The 14,130-nt window shown below is 37.8% G+C and overlaps 1 protein-coding gene across 2 annotated transcripts; it reads right to left on the bottom strand.

Annotated features, from left to right (window-relative positions):
• LOC147864491 (protease Do-like 9) lies at window positions 1–13,057 on the bottom strand. Of its 2 annotated transcripts, none has more exons than XM_087320358.1 (10): window positions 12,926–13,057; window positions 3,258–3,986; window positions 2,717–2,916; window positions 2,151–2,331; window positions 1,861–2,052; window positions 1,546–1,778; window positions 1,364–1,465; window positions 705–755; window positions 516–620; window positions 1–410 (listed from the first exon to the last, which is right to left on the bottom strand). In XM_087320358.1, exons 2-10 carry the CDS (start codon window positions 3,982–3,984, stop codon window positions 312–314), a joined length of 1,890 nt encoding a protein of 629 aa, XP_087176484.1. In that variant the 5' UTR covers window positions 3,985–3,986; window positions 12,926–13,057; the 3' UTR covers window positions 1–311. The 2 variants fall into 2 exon arrangements, with proteins under 2 accessions (XP_087176484.1, XP_087176485.1); XM_087320359.1 differs by having other exon boundaries at window positions 3,258–4,000; window positions 12,926–13,048.
• Between the last annotated feature and the right edge of the window lie 1,073 nt (window positions 13,058–14,130).

Raw genomic sequence — 14,130 nt, 5'->3', positions numbered from 1 at the left:
TTTGTAAGAGAGATGGAAAAGGCTGCCATTAGTAGAAGATAGTTAGCATCCTTCAGTCTGGTCCACACCCTTATATCAAAATTCATTAATGGCATCGCATGTACCATCATGTAGATAGCATGCAACAATAATGCTTCATGGTCTTTGTTACTCTAGTAAATGGAGGATCTAACCACCATTTGGAAAGAAATCTTGATTGAGAAATGTAGTATATGACGTACTACAAAATGTACATTGTCTCGGCGACATACTGCTCACAAAGTTAACCATATAACTTAGTGATTTGAAGATTTTACCCAGACTAGCACTTTCTAGGACTTCAAATCCTCAGACATGGCTGATGGTATGCAATGAGTTTCAAGAATATCAGCAGTTGCCTCCTTAGCTTTTTTGGCCTCTAAAACCACAAGCTATTCAAATAAAATGTAACATACAAATAAGTCCTGTGACTATATGACTATATTTGTGAAACATGACAATTTGAATGAAAGCTGATGTGAAACACTATCTTTTACCTGCTGATGTTCTAGATCAAATCTTAGAAACTTTTCGTCACAATTTTCCACCATATTTGCCAATTGCTTCAAATTTCTTACTGGAGTTCCATTCAATGCAAGGATCTGGAAATTAGACACAAGCAATTTCATTTATAAAAGTAACTTCCAAACAAAACATGACTTGGCTTTAAAAGCTAAATCAACCACCTGCGTATTGACTATTTCCTCATAACCGATGTTAATATCAGCAACTAACACCTGTCATGAAAATGTATAAATCAGTTCAAAATTTGTAAAATTACCCATATCTTTAGCTTTGTCAAATAAAGTTTCACATGATATTGGGGGTCATTTATGTGCCCTATTCTTCAAATGTTTCTAGTGCTTGAGATAGACGTAGTGATCTGCGGGCCATTTATTTGTATTCCATGCTTGCTAAGTTTCACATGATATTGGGGACCATTTATGTGCCCTATTCTTCAAATGTTTCTAGTGCTTGAGATAGACGTAATGATCTGCGGGCCATTTATTTGTAATCATTTTTCATTGACATTCACCTCACATTTGAGATAATGTAACGTATTACTAGAAAAAAAAACATTTATACGTAATATTCTTTATATGACGTCTGACTTAAGAGTTTGGGGGGCTTCTAGTCCTTTTAAAGAACAAAATTAGGCATTCCATTTCGAAAAATCAAACAAAACAAGCATACTATCTCTAAGCAATATTAATATGTGCATCTTTTATCTGCAGGTATCATCTAAACACAACAGCTGTTAGCATTGAGAGATATTGGCATCCACAAGTATTTCTGAATTGGTTAAAGAGACACATAGTACTTCATGCTTAAAGATGAATAGCACCTGAGAAATGACAACTAGCTGCTCATCTTCTGTTTTCGCCATGGAATGGAGTAGTTTGCCTAGTAGTTTTACAGGGGCATCATAATCATAATCCTTACCATACTGCAAGCACCACAACACAAAAATTAGACAGAACTATATAAATCTGTTGATCTCTTAAGACCCAATAGCCCATCACTTACTTCGGAACGCAAATATGGCACAGATACTGCAGCAAATACTATACCCGCAACTATATAATATGATGGAGGCCGGCCTTTTATGTGTGCAGGAATCAAACGTTTATGTGTTTGAAGTTGTACATTGAACTCCAACACTTCAGCAGCTCGGAGTATTTTAACCTTTGCGAATTCTCCAGTGTATTTCTGTGACACAAGGTAGCTGAATCCAATTCTTTCGCCATGTCTGAAGGGAACTGCAAACACAGGAGGTCAAAAACTAAACAGAATGCATAATCTAGACTAAAATATTTTCATGGTGTATGAACATATTTGTACCTGTGCCATCATTAGCCACATCAATATCATCAAAACTCAAGAGAACGTCTGATGACTGCAAGTACTTCGCTGCTGGAGCTGTTGGTTCTACCCTCCTAACTCGCACTCCCTTTTGATGTGATATCATTCCAAGGGCTTTCCTTAAGTCTGGATTCTCCATTTTCTGCCACTCTATTCCAAGTATGGGAAACCCTACAACAAAGTCATTGATAAAATATGAAGATAAGTAAAGCTTAGAATGGTCACACAAATATGAAGATAAGTACTATAATAGTAGAGAATGGCCTTACCTGTATACTCATCATTGCGTTCAAAGTCATTGATAAAATGATTAATAACAGGTGTGGGGATGACATATCCGATATTCTCAGCATCTTCATGTTTCAAGGATTGAAAAGCAATGCCTACACATTGGCCTTTCGCATTGAAAGCTGGCCCCCCTGAGTTTCCAGAATTTATCGCTGCATCAATCTACAAAAAATGCTCGGCCAGAATTAGCCTATGAGAAAACATACATGCATATACAGTGGCTTCTCTGTTTCAAATGAAATTTAAAAATAAAAAATAAAAATATGCCGAGCTTCTTATTGGAATATATAATCAGGTTACATTTATCCAACATGAGAATCAAGTACACAATGAGGAGGGGCCTTGTCAACTCCCAATAGAGCACATTACACATATCCACAAACAAGTAGGGCATCAAATCTAACAGAAAGAACTCGGTTGAGGAGAGATGGATAACATGCTTAATCTTATCACACTTGGACCAGTGGATTTCATGGTGAACTGCAGGAAATCTCAAACAACTCAAGAATACATACTGAAATCTGACCATTTGGTTCATCCAACTTACTTGTACTCCTAAAAGCTCAGTTGCACCGTGCACATATGATGTGACTTCAATCCTTGACACCACCCCACTTGTCACTGAGATAGTGTCTCCACCAATAGGATAGCCAACAACAGTGACAGCATCTTGTAAGCTTGGTAAAGCACCAAAATCTACAGGTGAAACTCCTTCCCAAAATTCATCACTGTTAACTGTTAACAAAGCTGCAAATGAGGGTAACTAACAGTCAGATTAGAAACTTGGAAAAATAAATGCATCGACATTAAATATGAACCAACCAAACCAGCAAATGGTGTGATAATGAACATAGAGCATTTTCACACGTCAAAACGAGAAATTTGCCGATCAATTCGTAAAATTATATCCCTTTTTCAATCCACATAATAAACAGGTTTACCTTTAATTAAATGGGCGCAATTACATAGGAAGCATACATATAAAGGAATAAATCCACATAATAAACAGGTTTGCCTTTAATTAAATGAATGTCATTATATGAAAAGTATACATATAAAGAAATAAAGTGGAGTTTTAGAGAAAATACCGATGTCACATTCTGTTCCTATTGCCAGAACAGTGGCCAAGAATTTGGTATCAGAGCCACGACGCTTCACCTTAACTTGAGTATGATGCTCAACGGAATGGGCGTTTGTCAAAACCCTTCGACCACTGATAATGAATCCACTACTATTGGAGCTAAATTGTCTCTTCATCTGCCATGGCAAGGAGAAATTTGGCTCTGTATGGACACAAAAAACTTTCACCACAGCATCCATGGATGGTGAGCGCTTTACAGCTTCCTCCATGATAGGATCCGCATGTGCATGTGTTGATGGGAGTGAAACAGGCATCAAGCTTAATCCACCACTAGATGGAGATTGTGGTGTGACTTCAAAGAATCGCCTATTCCTAGGAGGAGCTGTCCTCTCTGTAGGCCGATCTAGCTTCAGGATTCCTGGTAAACCATTATCATGGCTTGGTCCTCCTCCATGTGCATTATTTCTTCCTTGATACTTGATTCTACCCATATCTGAGGCTCTGTCATGTATATCTATATCATCATGTGAGTCATCATCAGATGAATCATCATCTCCATTCACAATGATCTTAGCATCTCCTTTTTGAGAAGGAGGATCAGGGCTCACACTAAGTTCTTTCCTCGGTCGCCCCCTCTTCCTTTTCTCTGCAGTTTCTGTAGGCATCATCTGAGAAGAAGATTCCTTTGGAGGTCTCCCACGCTTTCTTTTAATTGGTTGATCCTCCACTTCCATTGCTAAATTCAATAAACTATTCAAACCAAATCAATACATGATCCAGAGAGACAGAACAAAACCATAAAAAAAACCAGACAGAAATATAATTTAACTACATTCACGCGCCGTTGCAGACAAAATCTAACCAGAATACAGAGATCTAAGCTATTTTCTTTCATGTTCAAGATCATGACAGAAGCATTAAAAATCTAATCCGAAGCAGAATTAAGGTACTTCCATTTATGTTCAAGAACATCAAAGAATACATAAAATCTAACAAAAAACAAACTTTGCTTATTTCTCTCACATTCAAGAAGGTAAGGAAAACATCAAAAGGTAACAGAAAACGAAACTTAGCATCAAAAATCGAAATTCATGTTTAGAAACATGAAACCCATAACAGAAAATAAAATACTTCTTATCTTTTTGCATGGAATCTGACAGAAAACATAATTTAGATAGGTTCTTACTTTCTTTCCTTAAAACTTGTCAAAGTCTCAGTTTTAATTTGAAGAAATTTTGGTGAAACATCTCAAAGAACATGGTTACGGTTTGGAGCCCTTTCAGTTCTAAGATTTTTTTTAAGGTGAGTATGTAATGCTTAGGTAGCATAGGTATCAGAGTTTTACCCTAACCTATCCTCCTTTAGCAACCATGTCGTCCAATGTTAATGTCCAATGTAGTCATTAGACAATAAATTGCCCCACAAGACATTGCATGAGATGATAACCTGCGGGATGGAAAACCATGGTCCTGAACTTCTTGACAGCCTGTGGTTGTCTGCTTTACAGTATTGGGAGGAGAGGGACATCAAGCCAAAATATGAAGGAAACATTCAACCACATCAACTGTCCAGCTGAGGATGAAATGAAAGCTCTAAAGACATTGAAGGTGCATCATCACAGTTTACAAAAAAGGAGCTTAGACCAAAGAATTTTCACGAGAAACTAGCTTATCTAGTTGTGGAAAGAAGAGCCAAATTTTTCAAAATTGTTTGAGAGAAAAAGAGTCCGGTAACAACGAAATGGCAAGGGAAAAATATCTTTGGCTGAGAAAAATAAGTTAAAAAGGAAGTTAATTCCAGTTCAAGTTCTCGAAGAAGCTCCCACATTATTTTTAACAGTCACATGTTATCACATGAGAAAAATGCAGAAAATCTTAGTGAACAATAGACTATGAGAGGTTCCAATTTAGCTGGCAGATTATATGATCACTACACCCACTAGTAAATCAAAAGTTCCTAACTCTTTAGAAGCTTCTTAACTATAGCCCACACAGTGAAAAATAACTACTGGGTATACTGTGATGACTCATGTTTCAAAATTTATTTCAAAATATTCAGGTCTTACATGAACTAAAGAAGGGAGGAGGGAATCTCTATTATCTAAATCCGTTTCAAGCAACCCAAAACAATAATCACAGTTTTAAGTTCTTGCAAAGACAGTGCTTGGAATGTCAACCAAGACCAAAACTTTCTTCTTGAGGTATGTACAACTGAGTAATGTACTGCTCAGAACATGGAGTCAATCAGAGGGCTCCAAGCTTACACAGAATCAAGAAAAGTATGTGGTTTATAACCCAAAAAATCATCACAGTTTTAAGAACTTGTAAATGCAGTACTTGGAATGTCCACCAAGACAATCCCAGCTGAGTAATGCAGCTATTTTCTACTGTTCAGAACAGAAGTCAGTCAGAGGCCACTGAACAAGAAAAATTGCAGTTTATAAAGAAGGGAACATCAAAATCATTTTCCTCATGAAACGCATTTTCATGCAAGAGATGTCCCAGGATTGGGTTAAATAGATATTTGTGTACCAACCCCTCCCACACCATAGATACTTAATGTTCATTGTAGATGGTAACTCTGAAATGGCTTAGGTGTTCAAGTTAAGTCACAGCCTTATAAAGCTGCAATCCTTGCAAACAATTTTCTAGGATTCATACTACATTAATAATTGTGGACCAATCACTCCCAACTCCTCAAAGGCCCTGTAGAATGATTACTCTAGAATGGCTAAAGTTTCCTTATTAAAGACAAATCTGATACCTTAACAACATCAAGGAGTGCACTTGATGCAGGATCATTCGGCCAGACAACCGTCACACATTTGTCAAATGAACAGTTGCCCGCATTTTGTTTAGAAGAAAGAAAATAGGCAGTAGATATTCTTTACCTATTCACATCCCAAAGTGGGGAGATGGAGAGGAAGAACACAATGATCATGTAGATGGCAAAAATCCTTGACATTTAGCTCCCATTGTTAGTGAACATCTATAATAGAGCTATGTGTGAAGGTTCCCTACGAGATGGATAGAACATAGCATTGTCCCTATTAGATTAGAAGAATTGAGAAGAGGCTTAGTAGAAGAAAGAGAGAATAATAATATTATCAACTAGAGTCATTGAGATTAAAGTTGTTTTTTGGTGTTGTGGTTATTTTTAGAGTCTAAGAAGATTGTAATGTTTTCATAATAGTATATTGAAGTAATCTTTTCTCAAGAGTGGAGACCCCATGATGCCAAGCAACTATAGGACAATCATCATTGGCCATTACTTGGCTAAACTATATGGGTCGATTCTAGAATCAGAATTGAGTATATGGGCAGAGTGGAATGGCTGCCGTTCAGTTGAACAGGCAGGCAGGCATTCGGAAGGGGTTCACAACTTTGGATCACATATTCACCCCCTGGGCCCTTATTGAGGGCAGAGCCCATAATAAAAGGATTTACTGCTGCTTTGTGGATTTCTGAAAAGCCTTTGACACTGTGCCATGTGCTCAGCTAGAAGCCCTTGGGGTTCCTACAGATATGCAATGGGTAATCTATGCACTCTATGAATCCGTGTGAGGAAAAGTGCGCTCTTCCAAGGGCTTGTCAAAGGCGGTGGCTAGCACAATTGGAGTGAAGCAAGGAAGTCCACTATCACCCACTCTCTTCGGTCTCTATATAGATGAGGTATCACATTACATACAGAGATTCGGGGGTTCGGGAGCACGCCTAGCCGGTATAGCTATACAAATATTACTATATGCTGATGATATTGTGTTGATTTCTAACTCTCCGGAAGAACTACAAAGACATCTACATGCCTTAAAACTATTTTGTACGGACAAAGGTTTGTCAATCAACATGGATAAAACTAAAGTGATGGTGTTTAACACCACTCAAGCATGGGTAACAAAATCAGAACCAGAATTCTTCTTGGGAGAGGAAAAGGTGGAATACACACGCTCCTACACATACCTAGGAGTAACATTTGCTGGCCTAGGTTCTCCTTACAGGAAGCTGCTTATGCCCGACTTTCTCGTGGATATGCAGCCCTTGGTGCTCTCGAGAGATAATGCGCACATTTGCAGTTCCAAGAGCCACGAACTAAGTTGTCGTTATTTGATACACTTGTCACACCAACTCTTCTCTATGGAGTAGAGACATGGGGACCGAGTCTTAACAAGGCAAATCATTGGAAAGATTTAGAGAGACCTTTAGTGTCAATGATTGCTTGCATGATAAGGAGCAAAGTATCGGTGCCCCACAATATAATCCGGGCAGAGATGGGAGCAGCACCTATAATAACCGAGGCATTGTTCCAATCAGTGACATTTATCCAACGTCTTTGGGAGCTCCCTAAACGAAGGTACCCAAGGTTGGCACTTATGTCATCAAGACAACTAGCTGAAAATGGAGACACTCATTGTTGGTATGCTGAAATGCAACAATGGTTCGAGTCACATGGTATGAGTATAAATGCACTACCCCCGTTCCAATATAGCTTGGACTGTCCCCATCTAAATATGACCAAAGTGGAAAAGAGTAGAGGGATTCAAACTGATTTTATTAACTTGGAATACAAGATAACATGGATCAGCCCCAAAATACCACTTGGTACAAAGATGGCCCACTATAAGACACACTTCTTACACACATCGGAGGATGGATTCATCATCAGGCCACCTTATATGGACATACATCTATCCTATGCGCTGTGTAGTGTGATAGGGTAGCTGCGAACTTCATCACATCAATTACAGATTGAGGTAGGCAGATATACACGACTACCTCTAGAAGAGAGAATTTGCCAATTGTGTCATCGAGGAGTGGAATCTGCAGAACACTATGTTTGTCATTGTAATGTCTTTTACGAAATCAGAGGGAGATACCATTGCCTCTTTAAACAAGGCTTTGGCCCACTGCGCAAGGTAATGGAAAATGACCAACAATGCCTAGGACTTTTCTTGCTAGAGCTCAAGAGACATCGGGAAATGCTGTGAAGAATACAGCCACACAAGCTCATCCACAAAGAACAATCACAACTTTCTTTAGCCCCATCACTCCTACAAGTCAATCACAGGATACACAAATGGGTTCCAAATGAGGACATAACAAAGGGGTTACAATTGATCGGGCAATAGCAATTTTAGTGCACGTACGCCCCGGCCCCAGGACCACAACCTCGACACCCTTGCCATCGACAGATAAAAGCCATTATCTCCCGCCATCGTAGGTGCTTCCCTCGCTTCCAAGATATTTCCATTCTGGATCGACCTATGCTAGAGATCTTTTGAAGACAAAAGCTACAATTTATCTAACTTAAGAATCTCACATGTGCCAAAAACCAAATTCCCTCGTTTCTTTTCTTTTCATCTTATTTACTTTTATATTTACTATGTAATATTTATTTTATTTTGATTTGTTCTCAAAGAGGAGACAACACTTAAGATATAATCTCTTGTTTGGTCTTATAGGCCATTTTGGCCTCTTAAAAGACGTTAATATATCTTTCTTTCTTTCTTCTTCTTTCTTCTATCTTCTCAATATCTCTCATCATTTTGGTGCTCCAAGGAGGGTAGAATCTTTCAGCATCATTAAAAGGGCTTCTTGTTAGCCAATATGGCTTTTCAATTTGCTTTTGCCGGTGATAGAGTCCAAGATGCAAGAGTTTTGTTGGCCACCTTTGAACATTATGCAGTACCAATAGGGAAGATCAGAGATATCGAGAAGCTTCCTTTATCGGTGGCCACTTTCTATGGAAGAGCAAGGGATTGGTATAAGTCCTTGCAGCCAAACCAACAAGTAAATTACGAATTGTTGGTGCAACAATTTAAAGCAAAGCATATTCGACATCATAATGCAATGGAAGTGTGGGAAGAACTCTTTTGCTTACGAATATCCTCAACAACAAAGTATACCGATTACAAGAAGGATTTTATTAACCTAAATTGGCTATTTGATACACTTGTGACACGAACTTTCTCTACGGAGTAGAAACATGGGGACTAAGTCTTAACAAGGCAATTAACTAGCAACATTTAGAGAGACCTTTAGCCTCAATTATTGCCCGCATGATAAGGAGCAAAGCATCAGTGTCCCATGATATACATTGGGCAAAGATGAGAATAGCCCTAGAATCATGGGCACTTGTGTTATCAAACAACTTTGGGAGCTCCCCAAACAAAGGTATTCAAGGTTGGCACTTATGTTATCAAAACAACTTTTCTAAACATGGAGATATTCATTATTTGTATGATGAAATGCAATAATGGTTCAAGTCACATGGCATAAGCGTAAATGCACTACCCCCATTCCAATATAACTTGGATTGTCCCCATCTAGATATGACCAGATAGAAAAAGAACAATGTGAACTGAACTGATATTATTAACTTGGAAAACAAGATAACATTGATCAGCCCCAAAATATCATTTGGTAGGAAGATGGCCCACTATAAGACACTTTTTACACACATCAGAGGATGGATTCATCATAAGGACATACATCTACCCTATGCACTACACAATGTGATAGGGCAGCTGCAAACTTCAACACACCAATTAGAGATTGACGTAAGCAAATATGCATGAAAACCTCTAGAAGAAGAATTTGCAAATTGTATCATCAAAGACTGGAATTTGAAGAACACTTTGCTTGTCACTACAGTGTTTTTCATGAAAAATGAGGGAGATACCATTGCCTCTTTCAGCAAGGCTTTGGCCAACTACGCAAGGTAATGGAATATGAGAACCAATGTGCTTGGGGCTTTTCATGCACAACTTTCTTTAGCCCCATCAATCATGTTGCACATCAATCAAGATACACAAGTGGGCTACCGAAGACAACAAAACAACAAGGTTACAATAGAACTCAAGACACGTAGGGAAAAGTTGTTGAAGGACAACAATATAGCCACACAAGCTCATCAACAACAAAGGGCAATCACAACTTTCTTTAGCCCCATCATTCATGTTGCACGTCAATCAAGGGATACACAAGTGGGCTACCAAAGACAACATAACGACAAGGTTACAATAGATCGAGCAACAGCAATTTGTCGTGCACATAGGCCCCAGCCTCATGGACCACAATCTCACCACCCTTGTCATTGTTAGATAAAGGCCATCCTCTCCCACCATCACAAGTGCTTCTCTCGCTTCTAAGACCTCTCCATTCTGTATTAACCAATGGTAGAGATTTTTCGAAGACAAAATTATATCTGATTTGAGAATGTTACATGTACCAATAACAAGATTCTATAGTCAATTTTTATATTTTTTACTTTTCTTTCTTTTTACTTAGCAACATTTATTTTGGTTTGTTCTCAAAGACGAGACAACACTGAAGATATACTATCTTGCTTGGTCTTAAAAGACATTAATATATCATTCTTTTTTTTCATAAGACCTTATGGCTAGAGGCAATGAATATGATGGTTAGAGAAAAGACTCCTTTGGCAGTATTCCTTAATCTTAAGCCCTTTATCTATTTTAGAGCCTTTGTATGTCTTGCATATGTGCCAAATCCAGAAAGCAAAAATACAAAGTCAGACTCAAAGTCCAAAAAGATAGGTATTAATAGATTCTGGAATCCAAGAAAAGATCAGATTGCCACCAATGAGGAACTTGTCACTGATGAAGACTTTGCCAAAAACGATGAGGATGAATGGTAAGTGTTTTCCATTACCCTTCAATTGTTGAGCCTAATATCGTTACACCCTCTATCCCTGATTGTTCTAAAACCTATTCAAAAAGAATTAATACTATTTCATCTCTACCTCTGTCTTCACCAGAATCTAGTCAACACAAACCTGATCTGAAGTTCAAGCTCCTACCAAAGTCCAAATTTGAGATGACAGAGTCCAGTGTTCTACATGGTCTCTCCAAGTATCTGATGCAGTTTTTGGAGGATTACAAATTTCAGGATTGTAAGCATATTTCATGGCCCTTTGAATAAAAAAATGTTGTTCACCTGAATTTGAAGAACCAGATAAGAACAGGTCAATGACTAGTTCTCTGTGGTTTGCCCCAATATTTTGCAGTTGATACTTTAAATTGGTTATTCAGTGATCAGAGGGCAATGACCAGAGGGTAATTAAAGTATTTGTCCCTACACAACTGACTATAGCACAATATACTTTACTGCTGCTGAAACCTATGATTGTTCTGATGCCAATCATGATCTGTGCATTACTCATAGAAGGTGCATTTCAGAATATTGTCTTTAGTATTATAGTGAACCCATGCCAAGGGTAAGGACAAGGCAAACTTCTATTTCCCTTTTCTCTAGTTTATCAGAATACAAATCTAATGCACAGTTGTGGATACAATTAATAGGTGTACGCGCACTGTGCATAAAACAACTTATGAAAGACCATCTTCTCTGACAGAAAAAGCGTAGATGCTTTGGTAAAGAATCCTGTCCCCCACATACATGCCAAGCATATTAATGCCATCTATCACTTTACTAGAAAACAATTCAGTGCTGGAATTTGGTTAATAGTAATTCCCTTCCGAAGATAACCTCAGATAAACCTTTACCAAAACCATCAATATCCACCCCGTATTTGTTTGCCAAATAAGCAATCTTGGACCTCCTCCCTTCATATTTTACCTGAAGAGCAGGAAAATGGAATCTAAGATTCAATTTGAAGGATCTTTGGTGAAGCATATTAGGGAATAGGCTTCTGTTTGAGAGTATTTTTAGCTCTAGGATTTTGTGTTGACATGGCTATGCTAAAGTGGCAAATTACATCAAAAAGGTTTGGAAAGTGATCATTTGTCTGGCCTTCACCCATCTCTTCCCTGTTTTGAAGGGCAATTTTTCCACATATATAATAACATCAGTTGAACCCTCCATTAAATATCTTCCAATCCCTCAGCTCTTTTTTCCTCGTATTTCCTGAATTAAGCTGGTGCTTAAAATAATTGTATTGCATCACTGTTGTATAACTCCGAATTTCGGTTCATATAAATTGGTGTTTCTCATAAAGCTTTTTTCTGGAGGTTTTTGGTGCACTAATCAGCTCGTTAAACACATATTTCTAATAAAACCCTAAGGGAAAACAGAATTTTCAGCCATTTTATTTCATGTTGAAGACCATATGAGAAGCATCAATAACCTAAAAAAAGCAGAATTTCATTCCTTCTCTCGTGTTCAAAAACATGGGAAACGGCATCAAAATCACACAAGAAAAACAGAATTCATCTACTTCCTCTCAAGTTCAAGAACGTAAGCAAAGGCGCAGAGATTTCTTGAAAAAAAACTAGAAGTGGCATCAAAAACCCTTACAAGAAACATAATATACCCACTATCCCTCACGTTCAAGAACATCACGGAAGCATCAAAACCCAAACATAAAACCGTCTTTAATTGCTTTTTCATGATTAAGAGCATGAAAGGAATGCATAAGGCCGCAAACAGAAAAAAAAAAAATCGGATTCATAAACACTAATAGAGAAACAGGTCCTAGCCACAAAAACCTAACAAGAAACAAAAATAAGCAACAAATTCTAAAGCAGACAACAGGAAAAAAGAAAAGAAAAAACAGTACGAGAAATGTGGGTACCAGAACTTTTCAAATAAATAAAAAAAGAGGCTACTTATATATATGTAGGCTTCTTTCTTTCTTTCTTTCTTTCTTTCCTGTACAAAAGCCCTAAAATTTAGAGGAAATGGAGAGATGGATTACCTAGGAGAAAGGATGCAGGGAAAAGGAGCGGCAAACTGCTCCACCAACAGAAACACCCTGTTCTTATATATGATGATTCAAATATTACAGATCCATTTTAAAGCTTTGCCTTCGTTTTTTCTCTCTCTCTCTCTCTCTCTCTCTCTGTCTCTCTGTGGGGAAGCAAGCATCAATGGGTGGGGAAGAAAATCTAAATTTTAGGTATTTCTGAAACTACCCCTAGGTTTTACAAATCACCAGAACTACCCCTACACCTCAACCTCTCTTCCTCTCCTTCTTCAGGGGGTGCATGTTTGTGAAAGAAAAACCCATGTTCTATTATTATATCTTAGAATACCCCTAAGGGCTCCTTTCTGTGTTTTCTTACAAAATCTCCGACACCTTAACCTACACCCTCCTACACACGTTACGGAAACGAAATCCGTGTTTTCAATATTTGTGAGAATACCCCCCAATTATTCTCTTCTCACAAGTCATCGGAAATGTATAACCTTCACCATCCTATGGTGCACGCACCTCATATGATATGTGAACTATATTATAATGCATGCGTAACTCTAATCGTAAGAATCAATCTTTAAGCGCATAGCTTTGTAATAGTTTTATCATCATCAAGAGAAAGAGTCGTGTTTGGAGAATGGGTGCCACGTTTCGACTAACAAATCGGGAAGTGACCTAATCTCTAGTTGACCATCCTTTCGTGATGCATGTTACGAATAAGAAAATCCATGTTTTTGGTATTTTAGAAAATATTCCCCGTCTTTTTCACAAGTTAAGGTTTACGACAATAGCCCTCTGATTTCATATCACTGTTGCATGATGCATCTTAAGAAATAGTCTCTTGCATAGAGATAAGATGAAACCCTATGCATATACTCTATGCAACAATCTATTTCCTTCCCTTCTTGTGCATTATAACAACAATAAACACTAAGTTTTCAAATATTACCAAATTATTGTCTATAGTTAGTAAATTTGTCACTTGGGGTGTGGAGCATTCTTGTCATTCATAAACATGAACTCGGGGTTTTAGAAAATTGCCCAACATACCAATACATATGCCATGGTACATTTTGTACTATATAATGGTCTAGTACATTTTCTACTATATAGTAGTTTATTTTGACATAAAAGACAATGCACTTTTTGGTTTTTTTTGACAAATCATCGCAAAATAGTCGTGCAGTTACCAAAATAGCCCTAAG

The sequence above is a fragment of the Azolla caroliniana genome, unplaced genomic scaffold (assembly GCF_043228905.1).
Source record: "Azolla caroliniana isolate FFs.n. ecotype wild unplaced genomic scaffold, voAzoCaro1.0.p SCAF_5, whole genome shotgun sequence".
Taxonomy (NCBI): domain Eukaryota; kingdom Viridiplantae; phylum Streptophyta; class Polypodiopsida; order Salviniales; family Salviniaceae; genus Azolla; species Azolla caroliniana.
Note: the sequence above shows the minus strand (reverse complement) of the source record. Positions and strands in the feature narration are given on the sequence as shown.